At 49.7% G+C, this 20,439-nt stretch overlaps 1 protein-coding gene across 2 annotated transcripts in view; it reads right to left on the reverse strand.

The window, feature by feature from the left end:
* Positions 1-20,439, reverse strand: part of KLHL8 (kelch like family member 8) — a 113,926-nt gene that overhangs the window by 68,145 nt on the left and 25,342 nt on the right. For both annotated transcript variants that reach the window (XM_030190567.1, XM_030190566.1), the window contains exon 4: positions 17,413-17,599. In XM_030190567.1, coding sequence (XP_030046427.1) covers positions 17,413-17,599 — 187 coding nt within the window. The remainder of the gene's footprint in view (positions 1-17,412; positions 17,600-20,439) is intronic.

Below are 20,439 nucleotides of genomic sequence, written 5' to 3' on the forward strand. Positions count from 1 at the left end.
CCCTGGGTGTGAAGCCCATCGACATGAGCTCCCCACCCCAGGCGAGATGCATCCATTGTCAGCACTTTCGTGGGCTGTGGAATTTGGAATGGACGTCCCAGGGTCAAATTGGTCCGAATGGTCCACCAGTGCAGTGAAGTGCGGCAACTGGTGGAGAGGCGGATGACATCTTCTAGATTCCCGGTGGCTTGAAACCACTGGGAAGCTAGGGTCCATTGAGCAGATCTCATGTGAAGACGAGCCATGGGAGTCACATGAACTGTGGAGGCCATATGACCCAGAAGTCTCAACATCTGCCGAGCTGTCATCTGCTGAGACGCTCTGGTCTGTGAAGCCAGGGACAGGAGGTTGGTGGCCCTCGCTTCGGGAAGGAAGGCCTGAGCCGTCTGGGTATTCAGCAGAGCTCCTATGAATTCCAGAGACTGGGCTGGCTGGAGATGGGACTTTGGGTAATTTATCACAAACCCCAGCAGCTCCAGGAGTTGAATAGTGCACTGCATGGACCGGAGAGCTCCTGCCTCCGAGGTGTTCTTGACCAGCCAATCGTCGAGATATGGGAAGACGTGCACTCCCAGCTTGCGTAGATACGCCGCTACCACCACGAGGCACTTTGTAAACACCCGTGGGGCAGAGGCGAGCCCAAAGCGCAGCACACAATACTGAAAGTGCCGTGCGCCCAGGCGGAATCTGAGATACTGTCTGTGAGCTGGCAGTATCGGGATGTGAGTGTATGCGTCCTTTAAATCCAGGGAACATAGCCAATCGTTTTTCTGAATCATTGGCAGAAGGGTGCCCAAGAAAAGCATCCTGAACTTTTCTTTGACCAGGAATTTGTTCAGGCCTCTCAGGTCTAGGATGGGACGCTGCCCCCCTGTTTTCTTTTCCACAAGGAAGTACCTGGAATAGAATCCCTGCCCTTCCTGCCCGGGTGGTACGGGCTCGACCGCATTGGCGCTGAGAAGGGCAGAGAGTTCCTCTGCAAGTACCTGCTTGTGATGGGAGCTGAAGGATTGAGCTCCCGGAGGACAATTTGGTGACAGGGAGGCCAAATTCAGGGCGTATCCGCACCGCACTATTTGGAGAACCCACTGGTCGGAGGTTATGAGAGGCCACCTTTGGTGAAAAAATTTCAATCTCCCTCCGACCGGCAGATCGTCCGGTACGGACACTTTGAGGGCGGCTATGTTCCCATGGATCCAGTCAAAAGCCCGTCCCCGGCTTTTGCTGTGGAGGCGCAGGGGGCTGCTTAAGCGCACGCTGTTGACGAGAACGAGCGCGCTGGGACTGTCCCTGTGCCTGACGAGGCCTTCAGGACAAGCATAGGGCGCAGCCTGCCGGGCCCGGGAAAAACGTCCACCTGCTGAGGTGGATGCTGAAGGCGCCCGGTGGGAGAGCTTGTCGAGGGCGGTTTCCCGCTGATGCAGTTGGTCCACCAGCTGCTCGACCTTCTCACCAAAAATATTATCCCCCCGGCAAGGGACGTCGGCCAGTCTCTGCTGGGTGCGGTTGTCCAGGTCAGAGGCACGCAGCCATGAGAGCCTGCGCATCACTATACCTTGGGCCGCAGCACGAGATGCCACATCACAGGTGTCATATATACCCCTGGACAGGAACTTTCTGCACGCCTTCAGCTGCCTGACCACCTCCTGAAAAGGCCTGGACTGCTCCGGCGGGAGCTTGTCAACCAGGTCCGCCAGTTGCTTCACATTATTCCGCATGTGGATGCTCGTGTAGAGCTGGTAAGACTGGATGCGGGTCACGAGCATGAAAGATTGGTAGGCCTTCCTCCCAAACAAGTCCAGAGTGCGAGACTCCCGCCCCGGGGGCGCCGAGGCGGTATCCCTCGAACTCCGTGCCCTCGAGAGCAGAGTCCACGACCGCCGAGTCATGAGGCAATTGGGGCCGCATTAACTCTGGGTCCGAGTGGATTCTGTATTGGGACTCTGCTTTCTTGGGGATGGTGGGATTAGATAATGGTCTCACCCAGTTCCGAAGCAGTGTCTCTTTGAGGACATTGTGCAACGGTACCGTGGAGGACTCTCTAGGTGGTGATGGATAATCGAGGACCTCGAGCATCTCAGCCCTCGGCTCATCCACAGATACCACTGGGAAGGGAATGCATATAGACATGTCCCTGACAAAGGAGGCAAAGGAGAGGCTCTCAGGAAGCAAAAGCTTTCTCTCTGGTGAAGGCGTGGGGTCGGAGGGAAGGCCCACAGACTCCTCTGAGGAGAAATATCTGGGGTCCTCCTCCTCCCCCCACGAGGCCTCTTCCTCGGTGTCGGACATAAGCTCGTGCAGCTGAGTCCTCAACCGGGCCCGGCTCGACGTCGAGGCACCGAGGCCACGGTGTCGTCGAGCGGTGGACTCCCGCGCCGGCGGGGATGAAGCTCCCTCCATCGACGTGGACTCCACCTGCGTGGCGGTCGAGACCGGCGCCGCAAGTGGCGTCGGCGTCAAAGGCCTCGGCACCGGGCTAGAGCTCGCTGGCGCCACAGTCAACGGCGCCGAGGGCGCAAGCACCCCCGGCGCCGGCACAGTCTGGCGCATCAGCCCTTCCAGGATCCCCGGAAGGATGGCTCGGAGGCACTCGTCCAGGCCCGCTGCCGGGAAAGACGGGGGGCCGGTAGAGGCGTCGGTGCCGGAAGCTGCTCGGGTCCAGGAGACTGCACCGAAGTGCTGGGACCCTGACGCGGCGGTACCTCTACTACAGAGGGGGACCTCTCCTCTCGACGCTGACGCTTTCTCGGCGTCGGGAGCCGGATGCATCGATGGCGACCAATGACGGTGCTTCTTTGTTTTCTTGCGATGCCCGTCATCGGCGCTAGGTGGAATGGAGGAGGAGGAGGTCGATCCTCCTCAGCCTCGAGGGACCGGGTCCGACAGGGTTCGGGTCCGATTGCCCACGCGGCCTCTCACCCCTGCCGTCACCGGAGAACCGGCGGGCCGACGGGACCTGTGCTCCTGGGGTCGATGCCATTGGTGCCGAATTCGCGGACATCGATACCGGTACCGAAGAACCGGCCGTCGATACCGATGCCGTCGAGGTCGACGTTGAGGGGCCGGCGCAAGTTCCAAACAGACGGTCCCGAAGAACTTGCCTCGCTACTTGAGTCCGTTTCCGGAGACCAAGACACAAAGTACACGACTTGGTATCATGCTCCGGCCCGAGGCACTGGAGGCACCAAGCGTGAGTGTCGGTCTGCGATATAGGCCGGCCGCACCGACCACACTTCTTAAATCCACTCGGGACCTTTGAGAACATCGACGGAAAAATCGCATCGGCAAAATCAAAGTCGTCGATGGTGGCGGTAAAATCACACCTCGAAAAGAAATCGACCGCGCGGCGACGCCCCCGCTAAAAGACGAGGGAAAACAAGTACAGCGTGTTTTTTTTTTGTTTGTTTTGAGAAAAACTAAAGAGAAAACGCGGTAACGAAAATAAACTAAAAAATAAACAAAGATTCGCGAACAACGCGATCCGGTTTCCGGGGCTGAGAAAGAGAGAGGCGAACACGTCTCTCTCCAGGCGCGGAAAAGAAAAGACTGAGCAGGAACAGTCACGCACGGGCGGGAAGACGGCCGCGCATGCGCGGTGGGCGTGCCCTGCGTGCGGGACCGCCCGCAAAGTTTTGTTCCGGTTGGTGGGGGCTGCCGCGGACGTCACCCAGTCGTGAGAACAAGCAGCCTGCTTGTCCTCGGAGAACTTGAAGGTAATCTTGAGCACAAGGAATGTGCCTGCGCAAAAATCCCTGAATCTGTGAGTGCAGCCTGCGAATTCTGTCCAAGGGAAGGAAGATCGACCTCTTGCAGTGTCGAAGAGCACCCCCAAATACTTTAGGGACTAAGAAGAAGACAAGATGGCTCTTAGCAAAGTTGATCACCCAGGACTGCAAAAATTGGACCACCCTGGCTGTAACCTGGACACTCTGCTGATACGATTTCACCTGGATCAACCAGTCGTCTAAGGTAAGGATGAACTAGAATACCCTCCTTCCGGAGAGCAGCTGCCATTACCACCATCACCTTGGTGAACGTGCGAGGAGCCGTAGCCAGGCCGAACGGAAGCGCACAAAACTGAAAATGACAACCGAGAACCGCAAAGCGAAGGAACCGCTGGTGAAGGGGCCTAATCAGAATGTGTAGATAAGCCTCCGTCAGATTTAACGCCGTCAAAAATTCTCCCGCTCTGACTGCGACAATTACAGATCGAAGTGTCTCCATTCGAAAACTGGAGACTTTGAGAGTCCGATTGACCGCCTTGAGAGCCAGAATTGGCAGAAAGGAGGCCTCTTTATTTGGGACCACGAAATAAATGGAGTAACAGCCTGTCCTGCTTTCTGAGAAAGGAACGGGACAAATAGCCTGAATTACATCAACCAAACATATGCTAAAAAGAACCAGTTCAGTTACATTAGAAAACCCCAACATTCTCTCTTCATAACCTTTAAACAGGAACTACCAGCAATATAAACCTTACCACCTCTCCCTTTTCTCTCCACATTCAGAGTATCTACCCACAAGAAACATCTCGGATGGATCGAGAAGGATGAGGATTTTTATTACATTTGTACCCCGCACTTTCCCACTCATGGCAGGCTCAATGCGGCTTACATGGGGCAATGGAGGGTTAAGTGACTTGCCCAGAGTCACAAGGAGCTGCCTGTGCCTGAAGTGGGAATTGAACTCAGTTCCCCAGGACCAAAGTCCATCACCCTAACCACTAGGCCACATCCTCCACAGGATAGAACAGAGACCTTTGGATCTGGCCAGGAACAGACCCCAATGTGTACCTTTTATCTCTGTTGCCTACTGAATTCCCCATGAGACTGCAGAAAGTGGCTATTAGTACCACCATGACTGCTAAGATGGGGTCTGCTGCTATTAGCATTAAGTGTCATCTTCTAAAAAAACATTATTGGGAAGGTTGGAAGTGTATTCTCTCTGACAAGACTTACTATCCTATGCTGTGATAAGCTCATAGACTTTATAAAAAGAGTGGGACCCATATTGCCTAAGTTTTTTAACTTATAACATAGGCGTGAATTCAATGTAGTTTTGTGCTTACTTTGGTATGATCGTCTTTTGTTTCTCCTGGCCTTGTGTTTTATCCACTACCTCTGGTGAGGGGAGATTTGGGGAGTGGGAGGATAAGATCCCTGCTAAAGGAGGTGTTACAGATTCTGAATCTGCAAAAATGCTGCAACTAGTAATTATGCATACGTTTGCAGAAAGATGGCATGTTTAATTTTGTATATTACCACCTGACGGAAAGTAGGACTTAGTACTGCGGTTTACACGTTGTTCCCTATTTAACCCAAGACCCACAATTTTCACTACATCATCCAACCAATAAACTATATCAAAACTAGAACAATATTTCTTAGGAGGAAAGACCTCAGTGGCCACATACCCCCATTAGGGATATGACAAGCCTCACAACAGCTCCACCATCATCAGTCATAAAACCATCTCATTACATATCAATTATGCATTTCACCACTGACAAAGAATATCACAAATTCCCATATCTACAGAAAAGACAGGTGGCAAACTTATCTTTTAAAAGCTCAATGAAAAGGCTCAACGGAGCCATCCATGTTACCAAAACTGGCTTCTTTATGAGCCTGTCCACTAAAATTCAAACTTTTCAAATAATGTCATGCTTTCAAGCGGGTATCAATGTTCTCACCCAACACTGATACCAGCGTGAAAGTGTGGAATTATTTGGGCAGTTTAGATTTTGGTGGCCAGGCTCCTAAGAAGCAGGTTATGGCAAAACGCCCTATTTTTTGTTTGCTTTACATGCTAAAAACCCTTCTCTCAACTCATTAGGCGCACATCACACTCATTTGAAGGCCCTCTCCCACACAAGTTCTTCGAGCCCTTTATTTCACTCACTAGAGCAAGAGTGAGCAACCACAGTCCGAGGGCCACAACCCAGTCAGGTTTTCAAAATTTCCACAATGAATACAAATGAGATCTAGTTGTATACAATGGAAGTAGTATGTGCAAATTAATCTCATGTGTATTCATTGTGGAAATCTTAAAAATTCAACTGGGTTGTGGCCCTTGAGGCTCACCCCTACATTAGAGACTCTGATACTGACACTGCTTTCATGAGAGCCAACACAAAGAGGAGGAAAATCAGGGAATGCAACAAAAGAAGAATCTGAAAATGCTCAGATTTATCCGGGTCAAATTTCTTTTGTTGTATTCCCTGATGGGTGGGGTATTGGTGGTTAGGATCAGCCTGAAGGAACCACTGGCTGATCTACTTTGTGGTTTGAGTGTTATGTTGGTGGGTGGGGGGGGGGGGGGTTCTGCTTGCATAAAGGGGGTGTTTTGAATCAGTTATACATAGGTTAGTTTAAAATACTTGTTCTACTTGGTATCAGAATTTTTTGCATGGCACTATTTTTAAGTCGTGTAGATTTTACACGGTTATCCTTCTTTTTTAAATTTACGAATAAAAATATATTGATAGAAAGAAAAAAATAGAAATTTGAACACTTCCTATGTCCTTTGTGTTCCCCTTTCTCCATACCTATTCTCTGTCTCTGCGAGTACACATGTTGTGAAACCTGAACATAATTTTAACCACCAAGTGGAGGGCAATTTTCAGTCCAGAGAATGTACCCATATTACCTCTACCTGGTATCTTTTCAGAACCTCCAAAGAAAAGTAAATATTTCATGCTTTTTTCCACATGCAAAGCAACATTATTTATTTTCAAACTTACTAACCCATGCAATCTTTAAAAATTCTTGGCAGCTTACAATAAAAACATGCATAATATAATCTTAAAAAACAAAATTAAAACTATTTAAAAAATATAAATCAACATAACAGAATTAAACAAAAATACCTCCTTAGCTAATGTACTCTCTTCAAATCTCATATAGGTTTACCACACTTACATTTTTCTAAATAAATACCCTGGACAAATCTAGAAAATCTCTTGCCTTCAATCTCATTCTGTCTGGTGGTACTTTGGGAATGGTTTACCCTACACATCTCTGTACTTACCTTCTTGGAAAACAGCAGCAGGGCACTGGGTTCTGGCAGCAAGCAGGATCTTTTCTCTCTACATGATTCATAATCACTTGGGACTAACATCTCTATGATCAATGCTGTTCTGGTGTTTAATCAGTGGTAGACGACACTGCAGAACACCAGAGAGCTCCAGCAACTTCTGCTGCGAATATGTACTATTACCACATGTACGGTTTCAAAACTGTGCATGTATTCTTTCAAAAGAGTGCACACTATTTAGACACTGCTCATGTGTGCCCTATTGCCCCTGAAGTGAAACAAAATAAACCATGCTTCAAATCACATCAGAAAATGAAAAACAAAAAATAACTGAGCTGCCCATCTCAAAGTATCAGTACATACCCAATTTTACAGTGTTTCCACTATATGCCTCATTATGTATTTGTATTTATAAATACTAGCCGTTAAGCCCGTAAAAACGGGCGGGTATTGGAATGTTTTTTTCCCCAAGGCCCCCCTCCCGTTGCAGCTGCAAAGCCCCTGCCATCCTCCTTCCCTGCCAGCTCCAAGGCCCCCTCTGTCCCTCCCTCCCAGCTCCAAGGCTCCAGTCCTCCCCCCTTCCCAGCTGCAAGGCCCCCTGCCCTCCCTCCCTCCCAGTTCCAAGGCCCCAGGCCCTCCCCCCCAGCTCCCAAGGCCCCCTGCCCTCCCTCCCAGTTCCAAGGCCCCCTGCTCTCCCTCACAACTGTAACAGCCCCCCTGCCCTCCAGCTCCAAGGCTCCAGTCCTCCCCCCTTCCCAGCTGCAAGGCCCCCCACCCTCCCTCCCTCCCAGTTCCAAGGCCCCAGGCCCCCCCAGCTCCCAAGGCCCCTTTCCCTCCCTCCCTCCCAGTTCCAAGGCCCCCTGCTCTCCCTCACAACTGTAACAGCCCCCCTGCCCTCCAGCTCCAAGGCTCCAGTCCTCCCCCCTTCCCAGCTGCAAGGCCCCCCATCCTCCCTCCCTCCCAGTTCCAAGGCCCCAGGCCCCCCCAGCTCCCAAGGCCCCTTTCCCTCCCTCCCTCCCAGTTCCAAGGCCCCCTGCTCTCCCTCACAACTGTAACAGCCCCCCTGCCCTCCAGCTCCAAGGCTCCAGTCCTCCCCCCTTCCCAGCTGCAAGGCCCCCCGCCCTCCCTCCCTGTTCCAAGGCCCCAGGCCCCCCCAGCTCCCAAGGCCCCCCCAGCTCCCAAGGCCCCCTTCCCTCCCTCCCAGCTCCAAGGCCCCCCTCCTTCTGAGACGTCCCATGTCCCCTCCCCCCCAAGGTAGCCGCTAACCCCCCCCCCCCCCACGCTGGAGTGGCCACCCCCCCCCCCCCCTTCACCCGGCCCGGGCCCTCTCTTCGTTATTCAACTTACAGCAGCGCCGAAACAGCAGCAAGCAGCAGCTCCCGTTGGCCTTCCTTCACTGCCTGTGCCTCGCCCTTATGTGACGTCACGTCGGCGAGGGCGGGGCACAGGCAGTGAAGGAAGGCCAACGGGAGCTGCTGCTTGCTGCTGTTTCGGCGCTGCTGTAAGTTGAATAACGAAGAGAGGGCCCGGGCCGGGTGAAGGGGGGTGGTGGCGACTCCGGGGGGGGGGGGGGGGGCGGTAGCGGTAGCGGCTACCTTGGGGGGGGGAGCGTTAGCGACGTCAGCAGTTCCCTCCCTCCCCTTCCGCGCAGTTTCCCTCTCTGTCCCGCCCCCTCCCCCCCCCCCGTCATCACGTCTTGACACGGGGGCGGGACAGAGAGGGAAGTCTCTACTGCGCATTTGCAGGTGAGTCGGTCACTTGCCATTTATAGGTTTGATAAGTTTTTCTTTCTCATGTTCAGCAGTCTTCGATGGCCAATGCAGCAGTTTGAACAGTGTTTTTCAGGCTAGTCCTGTCCTGGAGTACACCTTAGCCAATCTGGTTTTCAGAATATTCCACAATAAATATATAATGGAGGCAGGGCCGGCTTAACCTATGGACCAGGTGAGGCACTGGCCCAGGGAGCTGGTGCTAAAGGGCGCCAAACGCCCAAGTACGTGACATCAACAGCCCATAGGTTAAACTTAGCTTTTTACTTACCGACGTCTGTAAGCACTGCAGGCAGAACGATCTGCAGTCCCTAGTTGACTACCAACATGGGAAACAGGAGGCACCAGCAATGTCGGTGCTTTCCTCCTCCTTCTGCTGATGAGATGACGTATCCAACACAGACTCCTCCCAGGCCTTGCTCCCTCATGGCAGCTGGCCTGTAAGGCATGTTTAGGTCTGCCCCCTAGCTACAGCTGGCCTCCGACTGGTGCAGAGAGCAACTTTGAACCACCCCCTGCCCCCTCTCCCAGAAGACACACTAGTTGCAGCAAAGCACACTGAGATCAGACACCAAACATGAAACATCCAATCCCAGCATGCCTTGCAGGGAGGAGCGGGACGCTAAAGCATTTAAACTGTTTCAGCATCTACCGCATTGTTTTATTTTTTTGGCCTACTGCCGCCTGCTGCTTGCGCCATCGCTCCCACCGCTGCACTGCCTGGACCTGAGGAAGAGAGTCTCTTCAGAAGAGAACCACCACCAGCGTTTAAGAACTGCAGGTACGGGACCCAATCTAATTCTGAGGAAGGTACTGTGAAAACTGCAGAGGTGGGGGTGAGGAAGGCCCTATGAAAATTGCCAAGGTGGTGGGGGGGATGGAGGAATGTTGAAGATTGCAGAGGTGGGGGTGAAGAAAAATTAATGCTTACCTGATAATTTTCTTTCCATTAGTCCCAACAAATCAATCCAGAGACTTGTGGGTTGTGTCCCTCTACCAGCAGATGGAGATACAGAGAAACTCCGAGGTTTGCTATATGTGGACCTGTGCAGCCAAGTAAACCTCCGTATAAATACCAAAGCAGTGGAATGGAAACAATAGAAAATTCTCCTGACATTGCCAGACCAAATGCCCAACATACTTCCACCACTTCTATTTCTTCTTATTATTTAATCAAACGAAGGAACAATCAGAACAAAGTCCAAAAAACTAACCAACCGAACCAAAATCGCAGACAGTAAATCAAGAGGGGGGGGGGGGGCCTCTGGATTGATCTGTTGAGACTAATGGAAAGAAAATTATCAGGTAAGAATTAATTTTTCCTTCCATAGCGTCCCACAAATCAATCCAGAGATTTGTGGGATGTACCCAAGCAGTCCTCAAGTAGGGCGGGACACTTCCAACGCGGCAGAAATCACCGACGAGCCAAACATCGCATCTTGCCGAGCTGCCACATCTACCCGATAATGATGAGTGAACATATGGACCAAAGCCCATGTAGCGGCTCTGCAGATATCTTCCAGAGAAACCAAACGGGACTCTGCATAGGAGGAAGCCTGAGTTCGTGTAGGGTGAGCACGAATTTGCGCAGGGGCTTGCTTGCCCAAAGCCACGTAGGCCGAAGTGATGGCCTCCCGCACCCAATAGGCTATGGTGGCCTTGGAAGCCATATGCCCCTTCTTACTGCCTCCAAAAAGGACGAAGAGATGGTCCGAAAGACGAAATTCATTGGTCACCTCCAAATACCTAAGAAGAGCCCGTCTCACGGCAAGGCAGCGAAGAGCCCGTCTCACGGCAAGGCAGCGAACAGCCCGGAATTGCTCGGGGTAATCTTCCCAGCAAAAAGCCAGCAAATGCAGGGACTGCCCCAAGTGGAAACGAGAAACCACTCTGGGCAAAAACGAAGGAACTGTCCTAATCAAAACCCCCGCCTCCGTAAAACGCAGGAAGGGGTCTCTGCAAGAAAGAGCCTGCAACTCTGAAATTCTCTGATCCGAAGTAATGGCTACTAGGAAAATCACCTTCAAGATGAGATCCTTAACCGTAATCCCCGATAAGGGTTCGAAAGGAGGACAATGAAGTGCTTTGAAAATTAGATTAAGGTTCCAGGATGGCAGAACCTGCAAGTGCAGAGGACACAACCGATTTACGCCACTCAAAAAACAAACCACATCCAGGTGGGAGGTGATGGACGCCCCCTGAAGCCAGCCTCTAAAGCATGCCAGAGCTGACACCTGCAGCTTAAGAGAACTCAACGAGATTCCTGTACACCCTCCTGAAGAAACGAGAATATAACAGATACCGAAGCAGCTGACAATCCTGAACTCGCACAGCACGAATCGAAGGTACACCATACCCTACCATAAGCTATCGAGGTGGATCTTTTCCGAGCCTGGAGCGTCGTAGCAATAACTGCGTCCAGATAGCCTATCCTTCTCAACTTCGCCCTTTCAAGGGCCAGGCCATAAGACCAAAGGGGAAGGGATCCTCCATCATGACTGGTCCCTGCAGCAAGAAACCGTCCTGCACCTGGAGCCAGAGAGAACGATCAAACAGGAGCCTTGACCATATCTGCGTACCAGGGACGTCTGGGCCAATTCGGTGCCACCAGGATCACTCGACCGGGATGACTGGCAATGCGAGTCAGTAACCTGCCCACCATTGGCCACAGGGGAAAGGCATAGAGCAGGCCCCTGGGCCAAGGTTGTAGAAGATTATCGATGCCTTCTGAGCCCAGCTCTCATCCCCTGCTGAAGAAATGTGGAACCTTCGCATTGAATGCGGTAGCCATTAAATCCATCACCAGCATCCCCCAATGGCCGCTATCTGATCGAAGGCCAGAGGGGAAGTGTCCACTCCCCCGGCTCCAACTGGTGGTGACTGAAAAGTCCGCTTGCACATTCTGTGACCCCCGCTATATGAGCCATCAAGAGAGAGAGATGAGTCTCCGTCCAACGGCGGATAAGAGCCGCCTGGTGCCTCCCTGATGGTTCACGTATGCGACTGCTGTCGCACTGTCCGAGAGAACCTGAACAGGGCAAACACGGAGAACTGGCAGAAACTCCCGAAGGGCCAGACGAATCGCCCGCAACTCAAAGCGGTTGATGGACCAAGACGCCTCCGTTGAGGTCCAAATGCCCTGGGCCATCTGTTGGAGGCAATGAGCCCCCCAGCCAGACAGCAACGCATCCGTGGTCACAATCTTCCATTCCAGGGTTGCCAAAGGAATGCCCGATACCAGATTCTTTTGAATGAACCACCAGTGCATGATAGCATGCAGACGGGCCGACCATGGCACTCGAATCTCGTAATCCTCCGAGAGAAGAGACCAACGGCTCAGAAGGTGCCACTGCAGGGGGCGCATGTGCACTCTGGCCCACTTTATGATGTCCAAGGTTGAGGCCATGGAACCCAGAACTTGTACATAGTCCCAAGCCCGCGGGTTTGGAGTCTGGAACAGAATTCGCAACTGACCCTGTAAACGCTGTGATCTAGCTAAAGGAAGAGAAACTAACCCTGTTCGTGTATCGAAGCACAATCCCAAGTATTCCAGCGTCTGGGAGGGCATAAGGCTGCACTTTGGGAAGATGATCACCAAGTGATTGAAACAACCCAACCACTCAGTCGGTGGCCCACCGACTCTCCCCAAAAGAAGACGCCCGCACCAGCCAGTCTAGATAAGGATGGACCGGAATCCCTTCCTTCCTGAGATAGGCTGCCACTACGACGAGAACCTTGGAAAAGGTCCGAGAAACTCTGACTAGGCCGAAGGGCATCGCTTTGAATTGAAAATGACTGAGCACTGTAAAGAGAAGAAAACACCTGTGGGGAGGCCAAATTGAAATGTGTAAATAGGCCCAAAAACTCCCCTGGCTGCACCGCTGTGATCAGTGAGCGGAGGGATTCCATGCGGAAATGACAAACTCGTAAGGACTTGTTGACACCCTTGAGATCTAGGACAGGTTGCCAAGAACCGCCCTTTTTTGGCACCACAAAATAAATGGAGTATCAACCGCACCCTCTTTCTGCTGGGGATACAGGCTGGACGGCACCCAGTCGTTGTAAGTTGAGGAGTGTGTGACGAACCGTCCGTACCTTGGCGGGACATTTGCAAGGAGATTCCAGAAAAGAGTCTACTATCGGATGAGCCAATTCTAACTTGTAGCCGTCTCTGATAACCTCCAAGACCCATTCGTTGGATGTTACCCTGGTCCACTCCATCAGGAATAGGGACAGTCTGCCCCCAATAACTGGCTGCATATGGACCAGGGCCCCATCACTGGGCAGACCTAGCTGCAGGCTGGTTTCTGTTACTGGAAAGGAAGGCCCGCCTGTCACCTCGAAAGGGCTGAGGTCTCTGAGAAGACCTTGCTCTCTGAAAAGAGGCCCCGCGACCTGGACAGTAACACCATGTATCCTTAAACTTAGGTCTAGGTCCCACCAGTCGCAGAAACTTGGACCAGTCCTCCGGAAGGCGCTGGCCCTTAGAGTCACCTAGGTCCTTCACAATCTGTTCTAGATCTGTCCCAAACAAAAGCTTTCCCTAAAAGGAAGCCTCGCTAATTGTGACTTAGAGGCTACGTCTGCAGCCCACTGCCGCAACCACATCCAGAGGCGCGCGGTGACCGCTAGGGAAACCTCCTTCGCCGAAGCCCTCAAAAGATCATAAAGAAGATCCGCAAGGAAGGCTAAACCGGACTCTAAGGCCGGCAAAACAGTCATGAGTTCTTCCAGAAAGGAGGCTTTTTGTACCCACGATAAGTATGCCCGTGCCGATAAGGAGCCACAAACTGAGGCCTGCAGGGAAAGGGCCGCTACTTCAAAGGACAGCTTCAAACAAGTCTCCAACTTACGATCCTGAGGGTCCTTGAGCGCCGTGACACCCTCCACTGGGAGAGTGGTTTTCTTAGTGACCACTGTGATTAAGGAATCCACCGTAGGGACCTTCAGCAAGTCTGTGAGCAGCAGGCAGCGTTTAAAGATGCGACACAGCTCTAGCAACCTTAAGCCCTTTGTCCGGCGTATCCCATTGCGCCGAAATAAGGATCTTCATGGCCTCATGCACATGAAATGAATGAAGTAGGCATTTGGTACCAGACATAATGGAGGGCACCGGACCCGTTCCCCCTGACGATTCAGGGGGTGAAATAGCAAAAACCTCAAAAGCCCGATCAGGGAGGGAAGCTCTTCCCTGCAAAAAAGGCGGGTAGCTGTCAGATCATCCCCCTCCTCAGAGGGCAGGGTGACCTCACCTGCCAAATCCAATGGTTCTGCGGGAGAGCCTGGAGACAAAACCAGGCCATCTGTGTCATATAGCTCCTCGGGATCCAAAATCTCCACCCGGGGACGTTTTGGCAGGAAAGTGAGAGGCTGCCGCAACCGAAGTTTGCTGAGGAAGAGACAGGGCTGCCTGAAGAGAAGCGCCTGACTTCTTCAGAAGAAAGGCACTGTGCATTAATAAAACAAAATCCGGGGAAAAAGGAACTGAAAGGGACTCCCCTACATCCCTTTCCTCCATTGAAGTGCGCTGCGCCTCTTGCCTATCTACTGCCACGTGCGAAGCGGGTTGCATCTGAGAGGAAAAAATGGCGCCGCCGAAGTGCGCTGCACTAACTGCCCTGAGGAAACTGCAGAAACAATCCCCTGTGCTTCCGACTCACTGGACGCCTGAGGGGAACCCCCGTCGCGCTAAACAGCCGCTGCAGGCTGACAGCGGCAGGACTCACACTCCCCTGATGCTGCTCTCCGGCCCCCACACCGGGAGCAGCGCTTAGCCACCTCAGAAGGCACTGACATGCTCCACAAATGCCTGCCCCAAAACTGACTCGGCAGACCATCTAGTTCCTCCGTTTGATTAAACAAAAACAAGTCTCTTAGGTTTTTTTTCTTTTTTTTGTTCAGGAGAGAAAGGAAACACTCGATCAGGCCAACAGAGGAAAGGTAGAGGGAGACCGGGAGGGACCTGGCACCACCAGGTGTACACCACAAGCTGCAAACAGCCACTCAACCCCTGTCTGTGCTAAACTAGACCCAAAGGACACCAGTAGCCAGATCAAACCAAAGCTGCACAAAGTTGTCCCTCCACCTGCTAGAGAGAATACTGAGGTTTACTTGGCTGCACAGGTCCACATATAGCAAACCGCGGAGGTTCTCTCTATCTCCACCTGCTGGTAGAGGGACACAACCCACAAGTCTCTGGATTGATCTGTGGGACGCTATGGAATGGAGGCATTTCAAAAATTGTTGAGTTGTGGGGGGGGGGGGGCGAGGGAGGATTTGGGAATCTGGCTGACTGAGGCAGGGAGGGGTGAGGAACTGGCAAAATTGCTGTGGTGGTGAGTGTGAGAATCTGTAAATTAAAGTCTGAAGATTTCTAGAGAGATCTGGGCTGGGGAGGGGGTTGTTGAAAGGAAAGAACATTCTAGGGTACTGGGGTGGCAGGAGAAAATCTGGGAAAAATAATGGAGAAAAAACTGGGGGGGGGGCCATAATAAAATATTCCAGGGGGACAAAAGTGGGAGAAAAAAAACTATTCAGGAAGCAAGGGGAACAAAAGCTGATAAAAAAGGAGAAAATATTCTGGGGCAGGGGATGGGAGGGAAGGAAAGTAAAAGGAGAAAATATTCTGGGAGCAGCAGGCTGGAGGGGAAGGAAAGGTAGAGAAGAGAAAATATTCTGGGGCAGGAGTATGGGAGAGGCATAATGAAATTACATGGAAATATTTTTAAAACAAATAGGAAGAAATATTTTTTTACTCAAAGAAAGGTTAATCTCTGAAATTCATTGCCAGATGATGTGGTAACAGTGGCTAGCATATCTGGGTTTAAAAAAGGTTTGGACAATTTCCTGGAGAAAAAATCCACAGTCCATTATTGAGATGGACATGGGGAAAGCCACTGCTTGCCTGGGAGTGGTAGAATGGAATGTTGCTACTAATTGGGTTTCTGCCAGGTACTTGTGACCTGGATTGGCCACTGTTGGAAGCAGGATACTGGGGTAAATGGACCATTGGTCCAACCCAGTATGGCTATTCTTATGTTCGGAAAGGTAGAGGAGAAAATATTCTGGCGCAGGGGACTGAGGGGAGGGGAGGTGGAAGGACAAAGAATGTTGTTGGTGAGGAAAGGAGAATGCTTTACTGCCCCCTCCCCCCCACCCCAAGATATTCAGAGGAAGATGCTATCACACTGTGGGACAGATTTTTACAGGGCAGAGGGATGGATGCTGCTATGCTGAGGGGGGGTGATGTTTCCATTCTGACACGTTTCCTCATCTAGTCCTTGGGACACTGACCAATCCAGTTTTCTGAATATCCACAGCGAGTACACATGAAAGGTTTGCACGTATTGCCTTTGTCATATGCAAACCTCCCATGTATATTCATGATGTATGTCCAGAAAACCAGAATGGGTAGCAGCACTGAATGTATGGACAGTGTAGATACCATACTGGTATTTTCTTCTCCCCCACCCCTTTCCACTACCTCTTACTCTCTTCAGTCTTCCATCATTTGACTCTCTCTGCCAGAGACGATCCAACTGAGTGAAATGTTCCACATTTAAAAAAATTTATTTTATTTGTAATTTACTTGTGCAGCTCATATCCCCAGATTGGCTCCAAGGTAGGGGGTGGGGCACAAAACCAAAAGTTGGTCCAGGATGCCACAATCTCTTGAACCAGCCCTGAATGTTGGAAAAGTCTACAAACATCTCCTATGCATGTTCATTGTGGATATCCCAAGAATCAGACTGATTTGTATAAGAGTTAGAGCCGCCTTAAGCAACACCGAGAGGCCAATGCAGTAAACTACTATCCTTTAGTGCAGCAGTTTATTCTTCATTTTCCCATGCTAATAATCCTTCTTCATGCATTGGGAGTATTAGTAGTATGGGGAAAAAAAATCAGTGTAAAACCACTGTGCATACAAACGATTAAGAAATTGCTCTCAATGTTTTAAAAAAATGCTAAAATCTAGCAGTTTCACTATTTCTAGTGCTGAATCTATCTTTACACTGGGTCAGGGCTGGTGCAAAGATGCAGTTGGGAACAAAGGATCATCTGAGGTGTGATACTTCACCTCAAATGACCCAATATTCTTGTGGCCTCCTCAACCCCCCCCCTAATATCACTGGCAGTCACAGTGCAACTCCCCCAGCTCCAAACACCCTCTTGCTCCAACTTCTGGCACAGTCTTCCAAAACAGTGGCACATGACCCCAGTGGCGCATCACAATGCATCGCTACAAGTCAGTCTACTAAAAAAGGCCAGGCTTCCGTTATACTGCCTTATTTGGTAGGCTTATCCCTAGCGATGCATGCCAATGCACCACTATGGTTCAAGAGCTGCCATCCCTAGAGGCTAGACATGCTTCCCAGCTTTTGCAGGTGCATGGAGAGGTTTACTGAAAAACTAGTCTGGAATAGCAATACTCTGAGGAAGGTTCATGACGACGCAAACGTTTGGTTTTTTTCACTTATAATTTCTAAGCATTTTAAGAGTACACAGCTGTTTTGCTAATATGCATTTAATCTGCACAACAATGACCAAATGTGTAGAAGAACCTGATAAGCACTGGGAAATTAATTTCTCTGATCTGCCCTTTCATTACCAGCAGTCTGCTTCCTTGGGGTTGTACGGGTGGAGTATTCAAAATCAGGTACAGTATGGCTGCTCAGGTGAAGATGGTAGTTTCTGGCTTCATCCAGCAGATCCCTGCATTTCAGGTTCTGTTTGACAATCTCTTCCTTGGCCACAGTTCCCATAAGAAAATCAATGGGTAACAAAGGCAGACGCACCTGAGGACAAGCGCATATGGGTTGTTTTTTTTTTTTTTTTTTTTTTACAGTTTTAGGTAAAAAACAAAATAAAAACCATAAAAACCATGTACCTGAGGCGATTTTATTTCGATTTAGGGCTTGATGTACTAAAGCAGCGTTTTACCACTTTCTGTGTGCCATGGAAAAGCTAGCTATTTTCCTAAAGTGATGTAGACTAGCTGCAAAGAATTAATGAGCAGGGCAGGGGCTCCCCCTAAAAACTGAACAGACCCACTCATCCTCAATCAATGGTTCAAGATATTGATTCTTTTTGAGATATTTGCATATATTTTGTCTTAGGAAATTAACTTACAAAAAGATTAAATATTTAAATAAAGACACCAATAGATTTATTTCTGCCTTTTTTCCTTGCATGTTCCCTTTACTCCTTCTTCCTTCACCAGTGTTCCTCCCTCCTGGCAAAGCCCCCCCTTGCTCCCTTCAGACATTCTCAAACTCTTCTTCCCCCTTCCTCCCAGGGGTTCTGTACCCCTTTATCTCCTTCCAGACACACACTAAAAGTGATGGCCAATGGGAAAAAAAGTGGCAAAATAATAATCGCCTACAGCATTTTCCAATTTGCCCAAAAGCAGCACTGGCCCTCCTCACCATTCCAGGTAACTAGCAAGAGCAGCACTTAAAGCAGATGTCACCTTCTCCTGGTGTCAAGAGCTAGTCTCATGGTATGAGGTACAAGATAAGCCTCATGCAACAACAGAAAATGACAACTGCTTCAGGTGCCTTCCAGAGGTGCAAGAGCATCAAAGCAAGGATCGTAGGGTGGCAAACATGGATTGTAACGCACCGCAGACACTTCTACGCATTCCCATTTTGTATATGGGGGGATAAAAAAGGCTTAGGATTAAATTTTCAAAAAGTCAATTAACCAGCTAAATTTTGATCAACTAAGGGGCCCTTTTGTTAAAATGCATTGAAGTCTGGTGTGTGGTTAAGTGCCCAAATTACTGTGCAAAAAGTGTAAAGCCTGTATGCTAACTGTTGGGGCATTGCCAGCATCTTCCCATATGCAGTTACTGAATAACAGCACAGATGCACTTATACTTTCTATGCAACGGTGACAGCGCAGAGTACTCCACTCATTTCCTGTCCCATCGAAAGCTAGCTGCTTAGTTAATTAGCATGCATTGTTCTACCAGCGTGGTTAACAACCAGTTACAGTGGCACTAATTCAAATGGTACAGTTTAGTGCACTTCAGTAAAACGGCCTCTCGGATAAGATGATTTTCAACTCAATCTAACTGGATAAAATAGCTATCTGGATTTAGACCACACAAACACTGCTGTTCAATGTACCTAGCTAGTATTTTAAATTGGCACCAGCTGGTTGTCCTCTCTCACAAACATCTTCCCAATCATCCTCTCCCTACCAATTTCTTACAAAAATTGCCATTGTTTCCTCCACTTCAAAACTACTAAAGGCCAATAAGACCTTAGTGTCTAGTATTGCTTTGACAATTCAGCATTGTCAGAGCAACATTGGATAGATACCGAGCTTGCATGTCTGCTTCCCTCTTCTCTTTCCAGCTTGGGAAGGTTGCTTCTGGAGGTAGGGATGTTGAAGGAATCAAAATTTTATAAGAAATCCTGCAGAAGGGATAAGAAGAGCTCTTCCCTCCTACCCAATCTCTTGCATGCCTTCAGGCAGAAGGGAGGGAGAATACAGAGTGGGGGAGGAAGGTGTGTTGTAGACCTAAATTCAACTTTTGGTTCAGGCAGAAGGGGAGGGAGTTAATAAAGCTGCCTAAACAGATTCAGACCTACTACAGTGCCTAGATTTAACCATCCTAGTTAATCTACAAGCTTAAAATCTGGACTAGCTGCCCAGATTTCTCGGCCCTCACCAACCCACAAATTCAACTGCACCACTGGAATTTTTTGAAAAGACTGATCTAGCTCGCTAAGTACTTTATTAACAGGCTAGATCCTTTATTTAAAAAAAAAAAAAAATCATAATGTAATACATAGGACCTATTTTAAAATCTGAGGTATACATTAGGTCACTGGTTTACAAACCTGGTCCTGGACGCACCCCAGTCAGGTTTTCAGGATATCCACAATGAATATTCATAAGAGATTTGCATGCAGTGCAGTGCATGCAAATCTCTCAAGGATATTCATTGTGGATATCTTGAAAACTTGACTGGCTGGAGTGCCTCCAGCACCAGGTTTGGGAATCACTGCGTTTGGTTCTACCAAAATTTACACCTTAATTCAAATTAGCTACATTTGAGTTTAAAACAGAGTACATGAGCTCCTTACACAAAGAGCAATTTGTGCAGTACAGAAGGATACATATTTTCCCCATTTAACAAGTGAGCAAAGCATAGCTTATGAAATTCTTTTCAACCCAACAGTGCATATCTTCCCCATTTAAAAATTAACTTTTAGCATAAGGCTATTCTAAAAAAAAAAAACAACAACAATTCTAGTTGGATCAAGAGGCACTTCCTGGCTCTTTCACATATCAGTTTTGACGAGTTAAAGCAGTTTGAATTCTTCATTCTAAACAAGGACATGGAAAAATAAGTTCTTACCTGATAAATTTTCTTTCCATTAGTCCCAACAGATCAATCCAGAGACTTACATAAGAACATAAGAATCAAACATATAAACGGGAAGTGACCGTACTCACTTGCAAATGCGCAGTACAGACTTCCCTCTCTGTCCAGCCCTCGCGTCAAGACGTCAGAGGGCGGAACAGAGAGGGAAACGGAGTTCAATTGTCGGACGCCGCCACTGCCGCCTGGAAAGGAACATCGCGCAAAACAACCTCCCCCCTCCCGCATCGGGCCCCCTGC

Source organism: Microcaecilia unicolor, chromosome 2 (assembly GCF_901765095.1).
Source record: "Microcaecilia unicolor chromosome 2, aMicUni1.1, whole genome shotgun sequence".
NCBI lineage: Eukaryota > Metazoa > Chordata > Amphibia > Gymnophiona > Siphonopidae > Microcaecilia > Microcaecilia unicolor.